The following is a 21,427-nucleotide window of genomic DNA, read 5'->3' as shown; positions in this document are numbered from 1 at the left end:
TTGGGAAATAACCCAAAACCCGGGCTGGCAGGAGCTGTGCCAATGCAGCTGCAACTCGTCAGACCTTGCTGAAAACGGCACAGGCTTGCCTGCAGGGAGAGGGGCAGGGGCGTCCTGTTTAGCTGCTCCATAATAAACAAGAACTAAATAAAATCCTGGGGATGGGCAGCCATGGAGGAGGAAGGTGCCAGTGGTGTTTCTGGTCAAAATCAGGCACACTGTGACTTAACCCAGGTAACACTGGTCTGCCCAGCTACAGGGGGATACAGAGGGCCTGGAGGGGGAATGAAAGGACACATCAGCAGAGCTAGAGATGGCTGGTGGAGACATCTGGGATCCTTGGGGAGAGGGGCTGGGAATGCTGCCAGCATTCAGCCTGCCCAACTGAAATCTTCCCGGCATGCTGGCAGAGGTGGATGGAGAGACTGGAAGCCCCTGTGGGGCTGGCTCTGACACAGACCCAGGCCACGCATTGGTGGCTGCTGGATTTGCTTTCGGCAGGCGAAAACAACAGGGGCTCCCAGCCGCGGGGCGGGCCCAGGGGGATCGAGTTCGCAGCAGCTCAGCAGCCCCAGCCTCTCCGGAGAAACCGAAACTGCCGGGATTTGAGGAACCCGAAACTCCCGTGCCGTGACGCCTCTCTCTGCTTCTCGCAGGGACCGAGCCCTCGGCGAGGCTCGGGGTGGGGCTGAGCCACCCCTGCTCCGGAACCCGCTCACAGCAGCACAGCGGCCGCTCCGGTGTGTATCGCCGCTCCGGTGTGTATCGCCGCTCCGGTGGGTATGGCCGCTCTGGGTGGGTATCGCCGCCCCGGGTGGGTATCGCCGCCCCGGGTGGGTATCGCCGCCCCGGGTGGGCATCGCTCCGGCTCCGCCCTTCTCCCGAACGTCTGCTCGCGGTGGGACGTGCGGCTTCAGATCAGCCTGGGCCACCGGGGCTCGGCGGGGTCGCGCCAGGTCAGCTGTCCCTTCACAGCGGAGCGCGGGAGGCTCAGCCCTCTGCGCACGGGCGGGGATGGGCTACGCGAGGGCCGGGCTCGGACCCGCACCTACAGACGGGACTGCGGGCTTTGTCCCCAGCCCGGCGTAAAATGTCCGGGGGTGCCGGGGAGCGCGATGCGGGGGAAGGCGGGGGGATGCGGGGCCGGAGCGGAGCGGGCATGCCGGGGCGCATCCCGCGGCGCCAATGCCGAGCGGCTGCTTCCCTCTAGCGGGGACCGGGGGCTTGGCCGGCGCCTGCTCCCGGCCCGGCCCGGCCCGGCCCCGCACCGCCTCCCGCAGCCCCGGGCCGCCGCCCTGCAGCACGTGGGGAAGGCGGGACGCGCTTCCGGAGCGGCGGCGGAGCGGTGAGAGCGGCGGCAGCGGGCGGGGAGCTCCGCACCGCGGTCCCGGAGCGCGCCCGGAGTTCCCGGGGCGGTGCTGCGGGTTCTGGGCTCCCCTCTGGCCGAGCGGATGGGCCCGCGGGGAACGCGCCCGGTCCCCGGGCAGAAGCGGCTCCTGCGGGCACCGCTCCCGGCGGGGATGGCTCCGCTGTGCCCCCGCCCTGTCCTCGGGGCGGCCCGGGCTGGGATGCGGAAGGGGGTGAGAACAAGCGCCCCAGCTGGGCCTGCTGCCATTCCACCGAGACACGTGAGCCCAGGGAAGGTGTGGGAGCGGCAGTTCTGGCACGGACACGGTGTGCCCTGGAGCAGGCGCAGGGAGGGCTAAGGAAAGGAAAATAAGTGTTGTGAAGATCTGCATTAAACTTTATTCCATTTCCGCAGTACAAGATCCTCTGACCTGTAGCAATGGGGAGACCCAGGAAGGAGGCTGCTGGCACATCGTCCCCCCGAGCGGCCACAACCGCCTCCAAAACTGCTCCCGCTGTGCCCCCGCCTTCCACTTCAGCCACCCGGGCCAAGGCCGCGGCTGCGGGGAGCCAGTCCCGAAGCACTCCGGCTGCCAAGGCTGCCACCCCCACGCAGAGCCGGGGCACAAAGGCAGACGCTGCTCAGCCGAGATCCACGGCATCCCGCGGAGCCCGAGGAGATGCTGGGGACAAGAGCAGAGCACCCAGCAGGAGTTCTACAGCCCAGAAGGCGCCTGATGCCAAGGGAGCCGCTGGTCCTGCCAGGACTGAGCTGTACCCACAGAAGAAGCAGCCTGGGACTGACCTGAGCAAGGCCTGTGACCAGTTCCTGCCCCCTGTGAAGGGCCAGGACATCCCGAGGGTGGAGAAGGAGACCCGGGGTCAGCGGGAGAACCCCAAGTGGTATGAGTGGCGGGAGAACCGCATCACCGCCTCAGTGGCCCCCAGAATTGCCAACAGCAAGTTCGCCAACAGCAAGACAGACGAGGTGCCCAAGTCGTACCTAAAAGAGGTGGTGGGCTCTGGCTCCAAGGTGCAGACCCCAGCCATGTCCTGGGGGATCCGCAACGAGAAGGTGGCTGTGGAGGCCTACAAGCAGAAGTTACAGAAGGGGGGCAAGCCAGTGCAAGTGGAGGACTGCGGCCTCTTCATCCACCCCGAGAAGAGTTGGCTTGCTGCCAGCCCGGATGGGATCATCAAGGATCCAGCCACAGGGAAGGACCTGGGGCTGCTGGAGGTGAAGTGTCCCTACAAGCATAGGAACAGGACGGTGCGTGAGGCCTGCAAGGACAAGGACTTCTGCCTGGAGGTGGATGGGGATTCCTATGTCCTGAAGAAGAATCATCCCTACTTTACCCAGGTCCAGTGCCAGCTGGGAACCACTGGCTTGCAGAGGGCTGACTTTGTGGTGCACACCAACAAGGAGACAGCTGTGGTCCCCGTGGAGTTTGACAGGGAGTTCTGGGGGAAGACAGTGCCCAAGCTGGAGAAGTTTTACACGGAGGCAGTGATTCCCCACCTGGAGCAGAAGGCAGGCAGCTCTGTGTGGGCCAAGGAGGAATAGACCACTGCCTGCCTACCTCGACTGGATACTTGTTTGGCTGCATAACTCCAGCTTTGTTCCCTAGCATAGAAGTTATACCCAGGTTAGTTGCTGTTCCTGAACCGTTTACAGCCTTGGAACTGTAAAGTTGTACCAGCAGGACCCTGCTTGGTAAGGGTCCCCACAAACAGTGCCTTCTTGCTGCCCCAGCCAGGCCAGCACTCAGACCCCAGAGCCTTCTTGTCCTGTCACCCTCACTGCATCCCCCACCTCCCAACAGCATGCCAGATGGAAGCTGACACATGTCTGCATCTGCAAATGAAACCAATGACATCCCTGTGTTGGAATTAGAGGCTTATTTTGTGGAGAAAACTGGAACCTTTGGCACCTCAGTTGCTGTCAGGACTAATTTCTAACTGCACTCCAGAGTGGAGACAGAGACAAGGAAGATTTGTCAGAGCCCAAGAGCAAAACACTCCTTTTGAGCCAGTAATGTGCCTTAAGCATCAGAGCAAAGGCACAAGGACACCCTTCCTCCCTGAGCCATTGGACCTGCTGCTCCTGTGGAATAACCCACGACATTCCCCGTGAGATGGCAGCAGGCTCTGGTACATGATTCCTACTGAAGAGGTTGTCCCCCAGGCCATGCACCTCCTGAGAACCTACCCATGGAGCATCCCTGTAAACTGCAGTAGTGTGGGAGGTGGTCATTGCCAAATTAAACATAGATGCACTGGTCTGCTCGATTCCTGTTGTTTTTGCAGCTTGGGATTTACCTGGGGGAGTAGCAGGACTGAGAGGTGTCCCTACACTGGGTCCCCTCCCAGCCACAGCAGAAGAGAAGCAGGGGAACACTTGGGTCCCCAAGGGACATGAGAATCAAGGTCACTGACCTATGCCAAAGCCACCACTGTTATGGCAAAAGTATTTATTATATACATAAGACTCCAGTCACACTCCACAGGGCAAGGACCAGAATTCGCTATAATACAAATTAACTATAATACAAAGTAACTATAATACAAATTAACTATAATACAAATTAACTATAAAAACATAAAGCACTTTTGGGGCCCAGGCTTTCCACAGGAGGAGAGAGGCACAGGGACGAGCCTGGGGGCTGCTGTGTGGCAGGGGGCTGCCCCACACCCTGCCCCCAGCTGTGGTCCCACAGTAACCAGATGTGCAAGTAGGAAAGAACCCAGTTAAGAATTATAGTCATGGGGACTGGCAGGTAGGGAGTGAGCTGAGTGTCACCAGGACAGGAGCGGGGCCTGCATCCCCCAGGGAAAGTGCAGAAGGCACATGGGCAGGGCTCTTTGGAGGGGCTGCGAGGAGGAGGTGGGATCCAACAGTTAGTGCATGTGGGGCCCCAGGAGATCACAAACACTAACACACCACCCACAGGGACGAGCATCTGGACCACCCTCCCATCCCCTGCACACTTCTGGGATAACGGAGCTCTGTGGCCGATCCGATCCTCGGGGAGAGCACGCGGGGCAGCTTTCAGGGGCCAGAGGTGTGAGGGGGACAGTCCGGCCCCGCGTCCCAGCCCCTCCCCTGCCAGTGCAGTGATTGTCTAAGTCTTCAGGTTAAGAAGGGACCCCGGCCTCCCTGCTCTGCAGGAGCATCAGTCAACGAGGCGCTTGCGGGGCACTGTCCGCGCTCGGTTGGAGCGGCGAATCTCCTGCTTGGCATCGCGGCACCGCTGGCAGATGAAAATGTCAGGCACGTTGGATTTGCGGATCTTGGCACAGGAGAGGTGGATCCAGGTAGCGCATTCGTTACATTCGATCATGGGCCTCCCTGCGAAGGGCTTCATGCAGAAGCAAGTGATCAGATCCCAGGCATCGTCATCTGCTCAGGGAGAGAGAGAGAGAGACCCCAGTCAGACACCGCCTGAGCAGCTGCAGGTCTGGCTGTGGCCACACCAGCCAGCTCCACTGCTGTTAAAAGGGACAGCCCCACACTCACCTTCTGCTTTGGTGTTGGGAACTTCTGCAAATTCGACTGCTAAAGTTGCAAAAGTAGGAAAAAAAAAAAAATCAAAATCAGATGAGTAAGGCAGCCCCACACCCCACTTCAGACCTGTTTCAGGTCTGCATGGCTTGCTCTGCAGAACAGAGCTACCAAAGGGCTGGTCAGCTTCCTGCCCTCTGCTTCTCAGTCCCCCAGGTCCCAAAAGTATTCCTCTTACAGGGAAAAGTTTGGGCTACAGACATGCCCTCCCTGTGGCCAGCAAGGGTGGCTCCAGCTGAGGGAGGGACAATGTCTGGCACTGGCTGCAGCACAACAGGACCCCCTGCAGTCCCCCAGGCACTTACCACTAAGCTGGGAGGTGTCTCTGCTTGTATCTTCCCCTGTGCTTTGGTCCAAGGTATTACAGGGACTAGGGCTTTTCCTCTCTCCAGAGAAGGAGTCATGCTCCTTAAGCAGAGGATCATCTGCTGGCTTCTCAGTTCCCTGTGCTCCATACATCAAGTCCTTCTCCTCTGTCACTGGCTCCTCCAGGAGGGAGTTGGGCTGGGGGTCCCCAGGCAGGTTGAGGGAAGGCTCCAGTAGCTCCTCTTTCACAGGAGACAGCTGTCCTGCCAGCGCAGCCAGCTGCTTCACCCCATCCTGCTCTGCCCCAAAGTCTTTCCAAGCACTCAGCGGCACCCTCTTCTTCACCTCCTGCTCCAAAATGCGTTTCTTTGCTGGTGGCTTCTTCCGTTTGATTTGCTGGGGCCGGACGTTGTAGAAGGCGGTGGAAAAGGCAGGGCTGCTCATTAGCAGGCCACTGCCCACAGCCCCCCTGGCCACAGCATTCCTGCTCTTCCTATTGTCCATGGGCATGTGGCCATCAGAGGAGTGAGATGAGGTTGAGCTGTCGCTGTCCTGAGTGCTCCCCGTGCTGTTCTGGGGGCTCATGCTGCCTCCGTGGGTCCAGGGCACATACTAGTGGCAAGAGGGGAAGATGAAGGATTAGCAGGGGAGACCAGGGCACAGATATTTGGGGTAAGGACAGAACAACTCTCCAGCAGTGTCTAACCAATCTTCAAGGCCAGACTGGATGGGCCCTGAGCGACCTGATCTAGTGGGCAGCACCCCTGCCCATGGTAGGGGAGTTGAAACTAGATGATGTCTAAGGTCCCTTCCAACCCAAACCAATCCATGATTCTCAAAGATTAGGAGCTGAGTCTGCACTCAGCTCCTAATGGCAGGGAGACCAGGAGAACGAGTGTCTTTGTAGAGGAACACTGTGCAAGCCCACTTACCTCTTCGGGGTAGGGGATGTAGCCTGCATAGGCCAGAACGAAGGTGCAGAACTGGTTGAAATCCTCCACAGTTCTCCGCCGTTTCTGAAGCGGCTGCAACGAACACCACGAGTGGATTAAACTCCCGGGATATCCCAACCAAGCCGATATCACAGCCGGCTCTGGCGGCAGCCCTGGACCACCCCGCAGTTTTACAAGCACAGAATATCGGGGTCACCCAAACACCCATCCTTCCTGTAACTCTTCCTCATCTGCCGAGGAAAATGCAGCCCTTCCCTTTAAACCCCGATCCCGGGCGGGGTGGCGGCGGGGCTGGGCGGGGGGGGAGGGAGGGCCGGACACACGCGACGACACCGTGACGACATGCCGGGACACCCGGAGCCGGCGGCCGCTGGCGGAGCCTGAATCAGCGGCTCGGGGCCCGGTGCCGGCATGCCCACCTACGGGCGGTGACTCCGGGACGGGGGACGCTCCCGGGGCAGCGCCCGGCGCGCTCGGGGCTCGGTGCCGCGGGGGGAGCGGTGGGAGGGCCGGGCGCCGCCGGCAGCACCAGCGCCCCGCCGGGGCAGCCCCGCACCCCGCGGCCGGTGGAGGGGGAGCCGGGGCCGGGCCGCGGCGCTGCCCCCGCGGCGGCGGCCGCGGATGGGAGGGGGTGTCGGTGGCGGCCCCCCCGCACCGCCCGTCCCCGCGCCGGGCACCTGATGGCTCCCAAGATGGCGCCGCGCTGCCGGTCCTGCCCCGGCCGACCGGCCGGGGGGGACCCCGCCCCCCAAACCGACACCCCCGCGCCCGCGGCAACCGCGCCGGCACGGGACCCCCCGCTCCCCCCGGAGCGGCGCGGAGCACCCCCGCTCCCCCGCACACACACGGGCACCCTGGCACTCCCGCAGCCCCCAGCCCAGCCGAGCGCCCCGGGCCCCCTCATGGGGACCCCGAGTGCCGCCACAGCCCCCCCGGGGCGGCATCCCCCGCCCGTGCCCACAGCCGCCCCCCGAGGGCTCCTCTCCCACGCACAGCCCCCGCGGGCACACACGGAGCCGCCCCCCCCGCGCACACACAGACACTCACACACACACGGAGCCCCCCCAGCCCTCCACACCAAGCTTCCCCCTCCGGCACCGCCACCCCCCCGCACACAGCACTCCCCCACGAGGCCCTCGGCCACACACGACCCCCCCAGCACACACAGACACACACGGAGGGACCCACAGCCCCCCCGCGCACACACGGCCACACGGAGGGGACCCCCCCGTACAGCCACACCGAGGGACCCCCCCGTACACACACACAGCACACAGAGGGCACCCCTGTCCCTACACACACACGCAGAGCGAACCCCCCCGTACACACACACAGCCACGGAGAGCGGACCCGCCCGGACACACAGGGGACCCCCTCCCCCTTTCACACACACACTGAGGGGACCCCCCCAGCACACGCACACACAGAAAGGACTCCCCCCCCCCCCCACAGGGGGGACCCCCCCGCACACACACAGCCACACGAGCCCACCCCCCTCCGCGCACACACAGGCGATCCCCCCGCTCCGGAGGGCACCGCGCACCCCCGATGCCCGGCTCGCAGCCGCCCCCCACCACCATCCGCTCCCCGCCGCCCCGCTCACCTCCTCGGGCGCCGGGGACGCGGGGCTGGGCACGGGGCTGCTCCCCGCCGAGCACGGCCCGCCGCGGGGGCAGGGGTCCGCCGGCTGCCCGCCGGCGCTCATGCCGGTGCCGGTGGCGGTGCCGGTAGCAGTCCCGGTGCCGGTAGCAGTCCCGGTGCGGTGCGGTGCGGTGCCCGCCGCCGGTGGGAGAGAGGCTCGAGCGCCGCCCCGGCCGCAGGGGCGGGACCACCTGGTGGCGGGGAAGGCGGGGGCGGGGCCTCGCGCCGGCCGTCCCGGTGCGGGGGGGTGCCGGTGAGTGTCCGCCCCTCCCGGTACCGAGTACGGGAGCGCAGCCCGGCTGGACTCGCCCGGACCCGCCGCCGCCGCCAACGGCAACGCCGCGGCACCGCCCAGCGCCCGCGCGGGGTCGCGGCTCAGGGAATGTTGGGGCTCGGGGGGAACTCCGCGTCCGAACGGTCCCCGCGCGCCGGGCCCGGCCCGCACCCACCCCACCCCACCCCACCCCGGTGCTCCGTCCGACACGGGCTGGAACAGCTCCAGGGCTGGGGCAGCCACCGCTGCTCCGGCCAACCTGTGCCACTGCCGCCACACGCTCCCAGGGAGGAATTTCATCCTAATATCCAAAATGTACCCTCTTTCACTTTAAAGCCATCCCTCCTCCTCTCATCCCTATCCGCCTGTGTAAAAAAGTCACTCCCTCTTTTAAAAATATGTCAACAGAAAAAGCCACCCCAGAATTTACATTTTCTCGTTACTAGATGAGGATGGACACCCCACAAGTAGGAACATAGGCAAGGCAAAGATGTTTAATGCCTTCTTCACTTCAACTTTCAACACCAGTGATGGGCTCTAGGGGTCCCTGAGCTGGAGGACCGTGGCTGTGAGAATGAGAAACTCCTAGTAGATCCCAAACTTGTGCAGGATCTGTGTTCCAGCTGAATCCCTTTATAGGAATTCATCCATGAGTACTCAAAAGAGCTGGTGGATATCGTCATGAGACCCCTCTCAATGATTTTTGAATGGCCACGGGAATCTGAGAGATCCCACTTGACTGGAAACTGGCAAACATTTTCCCTGAAAGAGCTAGAGGAATGATCCTGGGCACTATAGGCCTGTCAGTCACATTTCAGTACCTAGTAAAATTATGGAGATTATTCTGAGAGTTATGGAAAAATACCTGAAGGACAACGCAGGCATCAGCCACAGCCAGCACAAGTTCATGAGGGGAAAGTTCTGCTTGAGAAACTTCCTTTAAGGACAAGGTGACTCAAGTAGTTGATCTAGGGAAGCCTTGATATAAAATGTGGAGTTCAGTAAAGCTTCCAATACAGTCTCTCCCAGGATTCTTCTGGACAGAACGTCCAGCACACAGCTGGATAAATGTCATGGGATGTGTGAGCAACAGGCTCATGGGTCAGGTTATAGTGAATGGGGTGGCATCAGACTGGTGACCAGTCACTGGTGGGGTTCTGAAGAGCTCAATTTTAAGGCCTGTGCTCTTCAAATCTTCATAAACAACTTGGATGCAGGACTTGAAGATACACCGAGTTTGCCAATATATCTGAAGCAAGGCAGCTGTTATCAGCAGCCCCCCCTGACTGGGCAGCCTGTAGCAGATGCCAAACACAAGGATGTCTTTTGGTGGTCCTGTTCTTGATTTTTACCCACAGGCTCTCAGCCTGTTCATGGCTGTTACTCAGAGGCAGCTCTTCACTACCTGTCCCTTCCTTAGGAGAGTCCAACACCCCTGTCCCTCCTTCCCATCCTGTCATCTGAAATCTTGTAGCCCCCATTGCAGTGCTCCAGTTGTGTGGCACATCTGTTTCTTTGCTAGCAATTATGTAATAGATTTTTAATTGCACCATGATTTCCAACTCCTCTTGCTTGTTACCCATGCTGCATGCTTTGGTGTGGAGACACTTCAGCTGGGGGCCTTTTACCATTTGGGAGAAACCCTGCCTAATAATTCCTTCCAGACAATTTATGGGTATTACCCCATTGCTTCCTAAGGTGTTGATGTTTCCTGGTTCCTCTCTGACACCCAGAAACACATCCCCATTCCCTGCTCAATGTAATTTAAAGCTCTGCCCCCTTCCTCCTGCCCACCTTGGGCCCATTTCCCCCTAAAACCACAACTGGATCCGGTACCCTCCAGAGCTGACATCCAACCCAGCCTCACACCAGCTCCATGCCCTGAAAGGTGGCTAGTTGTCTCCCACTGCCCAGCGGGACACTGGCACACTCCATCCAGGAGGTCACAGCCTCACTTGCACCACAGAGCTGCCATTTAACTCACAGAGAATAATCTGGAAACCATCTCCCCCTCCCCAGCTTTGTGCTTGAGGTAAAGGCAGGACAATCCCCGCCTCCCCTCCAAAATCAAGCCCCAGAGTCCCCCAAGGAAAGGAGAGCATTGCACCCACTGCGTCCCGGGTTTATTTACACCACAGCCTCTGTGTGGGTGGGCAGGGAAGGATGCTGGGCAGCCCACCCCAGGGCAGTCACCCCCGAGCCGGCTCAAAGGCAAGGCAGGCAGCGAGGCGGTGCCGGCAGCAGCACAGGGAAAGGAGCAGGGAGCACGCCCGGCAGAACCGGGCTCTGGCTCCCTTGGCACTACAGACGTAAGCAAGCCCCGGCATCGGGGGGCTGAGGAAGAGGCAGGGGTCACTTTTAGCAGCAAATGCCTCATTTCCCTCCAAGGCAGCAGGGAGGACAGTGGCATGTGATGGAGCCGGACTAGTGCTCAGGCAATTAAACAAAAAAAACAAAGAAAGAAAAAGGCAGAGGGTGAAGCGAAGAAACACGGAGAACAGCTCTTCTGCCCTGCAGAGCACGGAGTTAAACCGAGGGCCAGGGTGCTCTGCCTTCCCTCCTCTCGGCACAGCAGCAGCTCCAGGCACAGCCTTCCCAGTGTGCCCGGTGCCAGGCACAGCCCTGGCCAGTGCCAGAGCCCTGGCGTGCCCCTGGCCACGCACACCGGGCTGCTGCTCCGCACTGTCCTTGCAGCCGGCCCCGGGAGGGGAGAGCAGCTCAGGTGGCAGTTTGATGGCATGGCTGACGGTCCATGTGGGCAGCAGCGTCCTCGGCGCTCTGCCAGGCACAGTTGAGATGGAAGCCGAGGTGGCCGAGCTTTGCCCTCCAGCCCCTGGCGCAGTCCGGCTCCCACCTGCCTTATAGGAAACCCTCCTTGCGGAACTGCTCCTTCAGGATGTCCCTGTACTGGTCAAAGCCACCCTCGATGCGTGTGACGGTGCCGTTCTCACACACCCACAGCTCCTGGCACACCAGGCGGATGAAGCGCTCGTCATGGGACACCAGGATTATGCCACCCTGTCAATACACAATTGGGAAAATTGGGAACTCAGTGGAGCATAACCCAGGACTGGTGGCACGGAGACCTTGTGCCTCTGTCTAGCCTGTACCCAGCACTTCAGGTTTCCATCAGCTCCCAGGAAAACTTAACAGTATTTTACTGGCAGGGAGTTCATGCCAGCTTTTTCTCCCTTCAGGGGGACAGACAGATCACCTATGGAGGAGCCATGTGCAGTAATAACATATTTAATCTCCTCTCTCAGAAGGCAAGTGCAAGGTTTGTTACTGGCTCTCCAGGTCTCCAACAACTTCAAGGATGGAGAATCCACACAAAGTCAGTAACAGTGAAAAGGTGTCTGGGCAGGGCCCTGAGCAGCCTCAGCTAAGCTTTTCTGTCACAGGAAAACTGCCCCATCCTGAGCAACAACCAGCGAGATCCAGGTTGACCACAGTGGTATCTGGAGGCTGAGTCTTTGGGAGATCAGGCATAAAATGTGCCTATGGAAGATCTGAGTGGCCTCAAGGCAAGGCTGGGAGCTGCACACAGCATATGAGAAGCCAGAGTGGAGGTGAGGATGGGACAAGGTGCTCTCTGGGCTGCTACTGCCCCTCTCAGCCACTCCTAGCCAAAGCCATCATGAAAACAAGCCACCAGGATGGATGGCTAAGGCAGACATGTGACTGATTTCCCAAATTCTGTCCCAGACTTGAAGTCACTGCTGGTATTTCACCATCCACCTCTGGCTGAGATACCAAGTAACTTGAGCTGGAGGCTGCAGGAGGTGTTAGAAAAACAAGGGATGCTGCTGGGAGAACCTTACCCGGAACTTATTCAGTGCCTTTGCCAGTGCCTCAATGGTTTCCATGTCCAGGTGATTTGTTGGCTCATCCAGGATGTAGAAGTTTGGACTGGAAGAGAAAACAGCTCTGAGGATGCAGTGAAACAGGCTGGGTATGCACCCTGACTGCTGCTTTAGCTGCTCAGAGCCACAGCCATTGGCATGTGTCTGACCCCAGGATTGGCACTGCCCACACCTCTTATCCCTGTGAGCCCACCTGCCTCCTTCCACAGTCCCCCCAGGGTGACACCTCCCTCTCCATAAAAACCCTCAAGGACAAGGACAAGGACAAGGCTTCTGTGGGGTAGCAGAAAGTCCTTGGATGATGGATGAAGTAGACTCCTGGTAAAGGAAGCTCCAGGGATGAAGCCATGCGAAAATGAACAGCACTGGGGAGAACATTACCAGGGCATGGTCATCTGGGCAAAGGCCACCCGACTCTTCTGGCCCCCGGACAGGCTGGCCACGGGGCGCACGGCCAGCTCCCCCGAGATGCCGTAGCTCCCCAGCTGGTGCCGGTACTCCTCCTCCGTCTTCCCTGCAGGATCAGGTCACAACACAGCTATGGCACACCTGGTGTGACACAGGGTCACAGCTGGACAGCCTCTGCCAGGCCAGCAAACAGGAGATCAGCAGCACTTCCAGGCAATTCCCTCCCGTGCAGGGAAAACCTGACTGACACAATTGGGACAGGAGCTGCAGGGCTGGTGACTGACAGCGAGTGATGCTACTCCCAAGTCCCTGTCACTGTGTCAAGTAATGGAGAAAGGAACCAGGAAGGAACCAGAGGTTTTGGAAACTGAGAAAGGGGCACCCAGTGCTCATCCTATGAGCAGGAAAGCAGCTCATCTGCCCCCAAAACTTGGCACCAGCCTGAGATCTGCAGACTACCCGCTACCCCTGCTTCTCAGGGCTGATGAATGAACTTGGCTGGACTAGGGGAGTTATCCCAGCGTTGGCAGTGACCCTTAAGCACTGATGGGACAGAGCCTTCTGCCCAGGAGCATGGACAAATCAATGCTCCTCCATGCACAGCACAGGAGACCTCTGGGATCAACAAAAACTCACCTGGGAACTTTCTTGCCAGTAACTCTACAGCACTGATATTCAAGTCTAGTTGATCCACATGGTGCTGGCTGAAATAACCAATCTTTAGGTTTCTGCAGAATGAGAAGAACAATTGGGAGCTGGTACCAGACCCTACAAACATAGCATTCATAGCTGCAGTGTCATAAGGGGGCACATGTGTGTCCCCCAGCTGCACCATTCCTCCCAGTCCTCCAGCCCTTCCAACCAGGTACCTGTGAGCATGTCTGATCCCTCTGACTGGTGCCAGCTCTCCCATTAAGATCTTTAGCATGGTTGACTTGCCAGCTCCGTTTTCCCCAACCTAGAGAAGCAGCAACAGCATTGAAGAATGTGAAATCCATGAAGGCACTTTAGAGAGGGAGGCAATGATCAGGGAATTTCAGTTCTGGCAGATGATGAGGGGGAGCAGGACAGAGCACAAATGGTGTACCAGGAAGCTGCATTTCTATCACTGACAAACAGCACTGGCAGCAGAGCCAGATGTTCCCTCTCCAACTCTCAAGCCTAAGGATTACCCAGTCCCAGCCTCATCTGCAAGCACAGTGTCTGCTGCCCCATCCAACAGCAGAGCCCCCACTACATGCTGCTGTCATCTAACAGGAGTTGTACATGGATCCAGTCTCTTCCCAGAGGTATCCAGTAAAAGGATGAAATCACAAGTTCTAAGCAGTACTAGAAAAAATGTCCCAGTGTTCCTCAAAATGAGGATGATCAAAATGCTCTGATGGGACCCAGATGAATGGAAGAAATGGTCCTCCCTGGAATCATCCAAAATTCAACTGGACAAGGACCTGAGCAACCTGACCTATAATCAAAGCTATCCCTGCTTTGAGCAGGGCCCTCCCAAGGTCCCTCACAGCCTCCATTATTCTGCAATCCCACATACCACACAGATGCGGGACTCCAGGTCGGCAGACACCGAGAGGGAATGAAAGATGTAGTGACTTGGCTCATAATAAAAATCTACTTCATCCAGCTGCAGGATTGGGGGGGAGAACTTCTCAAAGCCATCGGGGAACCTGAGGAGGCAGGAACAGGAGAGAGATGGCCAGGAACTTCAGAGACTCTCAACCACCCAGAACAACGTCCCAGCTGACAAGGAGGGCTCCCTGCCATGCAGGGCCTCAGGGAAGGATGGTCAAGAAAAAGCAACAAAGACTTGTAGCCCTGGCCCCAAGAGGGAACCCAGCCTGAATGAGGAGACCTGTCTGGTCTCCCTGTCAGAGTAAAACTGGCCCACACAAAGGGGTGGTTGTCCCAGCTGGGACAGCACCCTGGAGAAGCTCATGTCAGAAATGGAGCCAGGGGCCCTCCAAAAATGGCTCAGGGGACACTTACCTGATGATCACCTCAGATTCCTTGTCCACAGGTTTCAGCACTGGCCTGAAAGAAGAGGAAACATATAACCAAGGTGCTCTGCACTGTGGGTCTGCTCCCACACCAAAAGCCCAGGTAGAGCCTTTAGCTCTGTGGCACCTCATCCTGACCAAAGCCTCTGGACCAGAGACAGGCACCCAAAAAGCCCAAACCACAACTGCATCTGCCAGGTTCCCTGGGAACCTCCATTTCTTCCCATGAGCAGTGCCCCTTTCCCACCTCCAGAGAGGAGCAGGACAGGCACTCACAGCTTCTCCAACAGCTTGAGCTTGCTCTGGACCTGGGACGCCCGGTTGGCATTGTAGCGAAAGCGGTCAATGAAAACCTGGAGAGAGAAAGCATCAGAGAGCCTCAATCCCCTTCAGCATCAGCCACCCTGCTCACTGCCAAACCTACAGCAGCAAGGCAGAGAGAGAGGGACAAGGCTGGGAGAAGAATGCCCCAGCTCCACTGGCTCCTCCCAGTACCTGGATGTGCTCACGGTACTGCTGCTGGGCCTCGTACTCTCGCTGCTGGTTCTTGAGCCTCTCCTCCTTGATCTTGATGAAGTTCTCAAAGTCCCCCCGGTACATGTCCAGCCGCTGCGAGTGCAGGTGGATGATGTCCGTGGCCACCGCGTTCAGGAAGTTCCTGTCGTGGGACACCACGAGGATGGTCGACTGCCAGGTCTGGAGGAGACAGCACGAGGGAGGCCTGAGCACCACCAAGCCAGAGCTCGGGGGTTGGTGCCACCACCCAGGGAGGTGAGGACGTGTCCCTCCCTCACCCTTTCTTTGTATCAAGGTCTTCTCCCCCCCATACCTGTAGGTAGCTCTCCAGCCACAGAATTGCCCTCACATCCAGCATGTTCGTTGGCTCTGAGGGAAGGGGAAAAGGCACTGAGGTCAGGAGGGATGGGCATGGCTGGATTATACTTTTTTTCCATAGGAAAGGTTAGTGATCTGCACTGGGCAGGGAAGAGCCTGCCTGGAGACGTTCCCTGCCCAGCTCTGGGGACGTGTGTAGGGTGTAATGCCGTGTGTGCACGGGGGCTGAGGCTCAGGCAGGGATGCTCCTCACAGCAGCATCTCACCCAAACTCCCAACCCAACCTGGGCATGCTCTGCAGTGAAGGGGCTTCCCCCAGCACAGACTGGCAGCCAGGGTGTATTCCAGGGACTAGCAAGGAAAAGGGAACAAAACTTGGGGCAGGATGACATGCAGATCACCTGGCTGGAGCAAAGGTCAAGGATCTGCTGAGCACAGTGAGAGCTGCTGCCCAGGCAGAATTCCCCGTGCCACTGCTGCCAACCATGCTGCCAGGCCAGCACATCACACGGGGCTATTTTGAGCAGGCAGATAAAGGCCATGGCATGTTCTCAACCCCAGGAAAGGCACAGGCAGGCACAGCAGTGTCAGAGGGAGACTCACAATATCAACTTACCATCCAGCAGAAGGAGATCTGGCCTGGGGAAAACAAGACATGGGTATCAGAAGCAGAAGGGACACAGGGTCAGTGCAGAGTGTCTCATCACAGACACAGAGCTGCAGTGCCTCCAACACCCCCCACCTCAAGAGCCTGGGTTGAGAGGGCCCCCAGGCAGCACCCCTGCAGCACGGACAACAAGGAGGCTTAACCCCAGAGCATGAAAGCCTGGACACCAACCTGGCAAACAGGGCTCTGGCTAAGGCCAGTCTCATTCTCCAGCCTCCAGAAAACTCTCTGAGGAGAGAAGATGCAGAGAGGGGTTACTGTCCAACACAGAACCATTGTGTTTGCCTGCCTGCAGGATCCGTGCTCCCCCATGGCTCTTTTGGCTCTGCTGTCACACAGAGACAACTTGTCCCTGCAGAGATTTCAGGCACAGCACAGGATTTGAGGTCCAGCAGGAAGGTGGCAGGAGACCACAGGCACCCCCAGGGCAGAAGACCACATTGGATGGGCAAAAATAAACCCTTGCTCTTCCTTACAGCCACAGCAGTGCCTGGGGGCTCAACTGGAACATTTTCCCAACCTCATTACTGCCTCAGTGCCCAAAGTTTGGAAACTTACTTGGTTGTCTGTTGTTGCATCTTTGCATTAAAGCCCAGCCCAGCAAGAATGACGGACGCCCTGGGGAAAAGGGGAGAGAACTGGAATCCAGCTACAGCATCCAATGGCAGGGCACAGTCTGAGGTCTGAGACCCACAACCACCAAGCGATCTCTGCTGCATACTGTAAAGCCATTCTGGTGCAGGAAAATTTCCCTGCACACCCCAGAGAAGCATTTGGCTAGGAAATGCAGCCCAGCAGGGCACAGCATCCACATGAAATCCCAGGAGATCTGCAAAGAGTTTTCATCTCTTTGGCCAGGAAGAGAGTCACACCACCACGACCATCCCAAAAATGCTCGCCAGGCACCAAGTACCTAGGGAGGTCAGATGGCAGCAGCAGCAACAATACAAGAAATTTGGGGGAAAAAAAAATCCCTCCAGCTTCAGCAGAAAGCTCAACTATTCCTAAACCAGCAGAGCTGTGACAGAGAAGAGACAAGAAGAAAAGCAGGGAAAACCCCATCCCCACATGCTGGATCCCAGGGCTACACCATGACCCTTCCATACCCCAAACCACTGCTCAGCCCTGGCCATGCCAACACACAGCAGTGCTCACAGGGCTGTCTCACCTTGCTGGGGCCTTGTCTGCCTCAATCTCCTCCAGCTTAGCATAGATCTCTGACAGTCTGGCACCTTCTGTCCCTTCTCCCCTAGGGCAGAAAAAGGAGGAGTGTGTGGGACTCACCAAGTCAGGGTTGAGTGTTGGGAGACGCTGATCTCCCCAGGCAGGACTAAGGTGGGGAAGATACAGCCCATCCCTGCCAGAGCCTGGCTTTGGAAAGCACAGACCTCAGAATGAGACCTTGTGGTGAAGAGGCCACAGAAGGGCTGGAAATCCAGGGGATGCCCTCACCTGCCAGAACTGATCTTGGCTGTCAGGTCCCTCTCCTCCCGCAGCAGGCTCTCACGAGTGGTGTCACACTCCAGCACACTCTGCAGCGCTGGTGTGTCATCCCCTGCCACCTCCTGCTCCACGTGCAGGATGCTGATGTGCGAGGGGATGCGCAGGCTCTGGCTGGCGATCATCTTCAGCAGCGTGGTCTTCCCCAGCCCGTTCCTGCCCACCAGCCCGTAGCGCCGCCCGAAGGCCAGGTTCAGGTCTGCTCCCGTCAGCAGGACACTGCAGCAAGGAACAGGCAGCTCCCTGCTCAGACTGTCCCATGAAGAGGGGATAACTGGCAGCCACCTGCCCCTGCTGCATTTCAGGCTGTGCTGCAGCCAAGCAAAAATCACAGCCTTCTGCTGCCCACAGCCAATAGGGTCAGTGCCCACCTCGCTGCCTGATCTTTGCCACACCCTCTGTAACTTCTCAACTGCTCTCCAAACCAGCCTCAATCCCCCATGGTCCAGAATCCCAGGCAGGCTCTGTCCCAGTCCCCAGTGCACTCACCGCTCCCCGAAGGACACGTCGAAGTTCTCGATGCGCACGTCGTACGACTTGTTCTTGCCTGACGACTCCATGCGAGTCTCCTTCTTGCTGGAAGCCTGGCTGGCAGACGCCTCCTCAAGGACTCTGAGGACAGGCAGAACACAGAGAGGGGGCTCAACGGGAAAGCTCTGGTACAGCCAGATCCCAGCCATGCTCAGCAGAGCAGGATGGGGATGTTCAAAGTGCCCTGCACACTCACACAGGGCCAGATGACTTCAGGGAATCCCGCTCCAGCCTCTTGTCCTGCTTGGCTTTCAGCCTGGCTTCTGCCTTCTCCAGTTTCTTGGCATTCACCATCTGGGACACAGAACAGAGTTTGAAGAAGACAGAGCATCTTCAGCAAAAACCCCCAAAGCCCAGCTCTGGGAGAAAAAAGATCAATCAACCTCTCAAGCCTGGAAGAAAGGGAGGCAGGAAGGACAGGGAAACTGGGACAGATCCAACCATATTTTGAGGAGGCTAATCAGGCCAGGAAGCTATCTCAGGAATGAAGTCCTAAATCAACAGCTCATACACAAGTTTTGCCTCAGCAAGGCAGTGGTTTTGGCTGACCCTCTCATACAGTCAGTATCTGTAGTTCCAGGGATCTGGATCAGCCAAGTCACTTCAACAGCAGCAGCCTGCCATCCCAGTGCCTCTTCTGGCGTACCCTGCACCCACCCTTGAAGTGCACCTTGAGGTGTTTCCCTTTCCAACACGTTAAACGTTAGCCATTTTGGAACAAACTCTTCTTGAGCAGTGGATCAGAGACAAAAAGCATTTAATTAACCCTGAAGGCAAGAAGGCGCCAAGTGTTTAAACCTGGCTTCTGGTCTTGGCCAGGCTTTCAGCCCACTCCAGCTTATTCCTGCACAGAGTCAAATATTTGTGGCTGACCAAGAACACTCCTAGGTATTTCTAGGCAACTCTGCAGGCACTGGAGCACATTAGAGACCTGCATGGCACACTGAAGAGAGTCTTGTTGCTAGAGCTGTGACTCCACACCTACAGACAGAGTCACTCTGTAAACCATACCCAGCTTTCTGAATCTCCTAGTAAGACATGTCCTGCAAAGCTTGACAGGCCTCCCCAGGCCTGCTCAGAATCATCTCCAATTTTTCTGAAGATTCTTTTTTGAATTGCAGACATGAGAGCTGGAAAGTGAATCCAGCTGTAACAACTTTGGTGCCAAAACCAGCCAGAGCTGCCAGTTTCTGGTAAAGACTCCTGTTCAGACACGTGGGAATTGTGTTAGGTCTCAGCCTCCAAGTGAAGGGTTCTCATCCTCAACACATTAACCCATGGAAAGGGAGCTCTGGGAGGGACCAGCCTGCAATGACACTGCCCACACTGTGGAGCTACTGCTATCCTTGCTTGGTGGATGTACACCTGCACCTCACCCATCCTCAGATTTTGGCACATCCAACACAGACAGCAAGCCAAGGCTGCTCCTGAGCAGCTACACATTCCATCAATACAGACATCCTGATTTCCTCAGGTCATGGAGTGGAACTACTTCCAAACTTCTCTGCTCTTGATCTTATTTCCCAAACCACAACAATCTACCTGGCTCTAGAGCTTAAAATATCCCTGCAGCAGCCCTCTGCTAATTTTCCACCTGTAACACCTCCCTGTCCTGCAATTAAAGCACGGCTTTACCCCTTGCTGAATATTCAAGATGTCATTCAGGGACATACTATTTGCTGTAGGAGCCAAAGGTCCTCGCAAAAGTCAGAGTTCACTACGAAATTACAGCAAAACAGATCTCGTCAGATTAATAAGCTACTAACTCATCTGGAGCCTCTTCACCAGATCAAGGTCAAGAGTTCCCCAAATTATAGAGAGCTTGACAAGGAGGAGCAGTTCCCCCTGCAGCTATACTCCTAACCAGGCTGCTGCCTGCCTTGGCTGCTCTCCAAGGGCAACCTGGACTGGAGCAGGGCAGGGCACCTGCAGCCCCACGTGCCAGCTGCTCCCACAAGGAAGGGCACAGCCCTCACTCACCGAGCTCTGGCCTCTCTTCAGCAGCAGCCCCGGCAGCAGATCCGCGCTGGCGTCGCCTGCAAGGAGATGGTGGGGTTGGGCTTGGTGAGCATGTGTGCCAGGGAGGCTCTGCAAAGCCCTGCCTCAATGACCACCCATGCCCAGACACGACTGATCCCTCCCCTGACAGCATGAGGGGAGCAAAGGGCATCTCTCCACCTCCACCTTCACCCCAGCTCACCCCTGGGCACTGCTGCCCGGAGCTCAGCAGCACAACGGGAAACAGATGTGTGCCTGTGGGGGAGAGCCTGAGGCTCCCTTCCCAAGGTCAGGAGAGCATCCCCAGCGCCCCGAGCCCCCCCGAGCTCCAGCACCCCGATGGCAGGGCGTGAGCCGAGGGCATCACTCACCGTATCCATCGGTGATCTGGGAAAGCTGGATGGGGGCATCCAGCAACACCTGGCTGCAGCGCTGGGCTTGGCCCTCGTCCCTGCGGAGAGGAGGAGGAGGGTGAGGTGCGTGAGTGGGGTGAGGAGGTGCGAGGGGACGCGGGGTACCCTTACAGCTGCAGGGTGTTGAAGAGGCGCTGGCAGATCTCCCTGATGGCGCCGTCGTCCTTGGTGTCCTGCGACACCTCCCGCAGCAGAGCGCCCACCGCCTCCTCCAGCTCCTCCACCGACTCGAAGTCCGCCCCGCCGCCGTGCAGGATCCCTGCGGGCACACGGCGCTGCAGACCCCGCCGCTGTCGCGACAGGTGGCACCTCCCGGTCCCCCCACCGCACCCCTCCCCGCCGCCTGTCGCGATTCGGGCGCTGCCGCCACAGCGGGGAGGTGTCGCGACAACCGGCGCCGCGGGAGGCCGAGCCACAGCGGGCAGGCGGGAGCCGCTCACCCGTCACGTAAGCGAAGAGCTCGCCGTCCAAGTCGGGGAACTCGGAGCGGAGGATGTCGGCGCAGGACGCCATGGCGGGGCGGGCCCGCCCCGCGGAGCCGCCGCCGCCGCTCGAAGCCGGAAGGGACGGCGGGCGCTGCCGGGAAGGAGGCGGGCGGCCGCCATGGCGAGGGGGCCGCCGGGAGATGTAGTCCGGGCCCGACTGCGCCTGCGCACGCCGGGGCCAGGATGGTGCTCGCGGCGCCACGTGCCGGCACGGCGGCAACCGGGAGCCACCGGGACGGGCCCGGACCCCGCTCAGCCCCTGGCGCCCAGGGAAACGGGGTTTGGGACGACTTGGAATTTTTTTCTTCTCTATTTTAAAAAGTTTCTGCTTTTAAACCACAAGACACTGCAGGTTTGGGTTTGGGTTTGAAATTTTTTCATCCACCGATGGGGAATGACCACTTGGACATCCTCACCTGGTCAGACTGAAGGCAGAGGGACCGAGCCAAGGCAGCTCCAGCTGCTCAGCAGTTACTGACTCAGCTACCCCATACAGCTCCCACCTTGGCCCCTGCCACCAAAAGCCAAGCTAAAAGCAGAAATTGTCTTTGGAGTTTTTTTCAGGTGAGTGCAAGGAAGGATGGCCAAGATTCTCTTAAGCCTGGCTGGGGCACAGGAGCCTGACTTACAGGGGGCTGG

The 21,427-nt window shown here is 58.5% G+C and overlaps 3 protein-coding genes across 8 annotated transcripts; 1 reads left to right on the top strand and 2 right to left on the bottom strand.

The window, feature by feature from the left end:
- The first annotated feature begins 655 nt into the window (after nucleotides 1–655).
- LOC134423783 (uncharacterized) lies at nucleotides 656–3,629 on the top strand. 5 transcript variants are annotated; one of them, XM_063167162.1, is made up of 2 exons: nucleotides 656–795; nucleotides 1,763–3,629. In XM_063167162.1, the coding sequence occupies exon 2, from the start codon at nucleotides 1,787–1,789 to the stop codon at nucleotides 2,909–2,911; it is 1,125 nt and encodes a 374-aa protein (XP_063023232.1). In that variant the 5' UTR covers nucleotides 656–795; nucleotides 1,763–1,786; the 3' UTR covers nucleotides 2,912–3,629. The 5 variants fall into 5 exon arrangements, with proteins under 5 accessions (XP_063023232.1, XP_063023231.1, XP_063023235.1 ...); XM_063167161.1 differs by having other exon boundaries at nucleotides 667–776; XM_063167165.1 differs by having other exon boundaries at nucleotides 686–758.
- Nucleotides 3,630–3,803: 174 nt separating this feature from the next.
- On the bottom strand, nucleotides 3,804–7,873 carry LOC134423461 (PHD finger protein 13-like). The gene is made up of 5 exons (XM_063166433.1): nucleotides 7,772–7,873; nucleotides 6,148–6,240; nucleotides 5,215–5,827; nucleotides 4,865–4,903; nucleotides 3,804–4,747 (listed from the first exon to the last, which is right to left on the bottom strand). The coding sequence occupies exons 1-5, from the start codon at nucleotides 7,871–7,873 to the stop codon at nucleotides 4,521–4,523; spliced, it is 1,074 nt and encodes a 357-aa protein (XP_063022503.1). The 3' UTR covers nucleotides 3,804–4,520.
- A 2,311-nt stretch (nucleotides 7,874–10,184) lies between these two features.
- ABCF3 (ATP binding cassette subfamily F member 3) lies at nucleotides 10,185–20,843 on the bottom strand. Of its 2 annotated transcripts, XM_063167160.1 has the most exons (22): nucleotides 20,744–20,843; nucleotides 20,415–20,562; nucleotides 20,262–20,341; nucleotides 19,873–19,928; nucleotides 18,089–18,186; nucleotides 17,851–17,973; nucleotides 17,314–17,580; nucleotides 17,030–17,110; nucleotides 16,420–16,479; nucleotides 16,033–16,089; nucleotides 15,811–15,833; nucleotides 15,190–15,245; nucleotides 14,856–15,056; nucleotides 14,637–14,713; nucleotides 14,350–14,394; nucleotides 13,898–14,030; nucleotides 13,224–13,312; nucleotides 12,991–13,082; nucleotides 12,328–12,460; nucleotides 11,905–11,992; nucleotides 10,938–11,101; nucleotides 10,185–10,861 (listed from the first exon to the last, which is right to left on the bottom strand). In XM_063167160.1, the coding sequence occupies exons 1-21, from the start codon at nucleotides 20,814–20,816 to the stop codon at nucleotides 10,943–10,945; spliced, it is 2,139 nt and encodes a 712-aa protein (XP_063023230.1). In that variant the 5' UTR covers nucleotides 20,817–20,843; the 3' UTR covers nucleotides 10,185–10,861; nucleotides 10,938–10,942. The 2 variants fall into 2 exon arrangements, with proteins under 2 accessions (XP_063023230.1, XP_063023229.1); XM_063167159.1 differs by having other exon boundaries at nucleotides 10,185–11,101.
- Between the last annotated feature and the right edge of the window lie 584 nt (nucleotides 20,844–21,427).

Source organism: Melospiza melodia, chromosome 12 (assembly GCF_035770615.1).
Source record: "Melospiza melodia melodia isolate bMelMel2 chromosome 12, bMelMel2.pri, whole genome shotgun sequence".
In the NCBI taxonomy this organism is placed as follows: Eukaryota; Metazoa; Chordata; class Aves; order Passeriformes; family Passerellidae; genus Melospiza; species Melospiza melodia.
The sequence above is the reverse complement of the archived record's forward strand: the minus strand, read 5'-3'. Positions and strand labels throughout refer to the sequence as shown.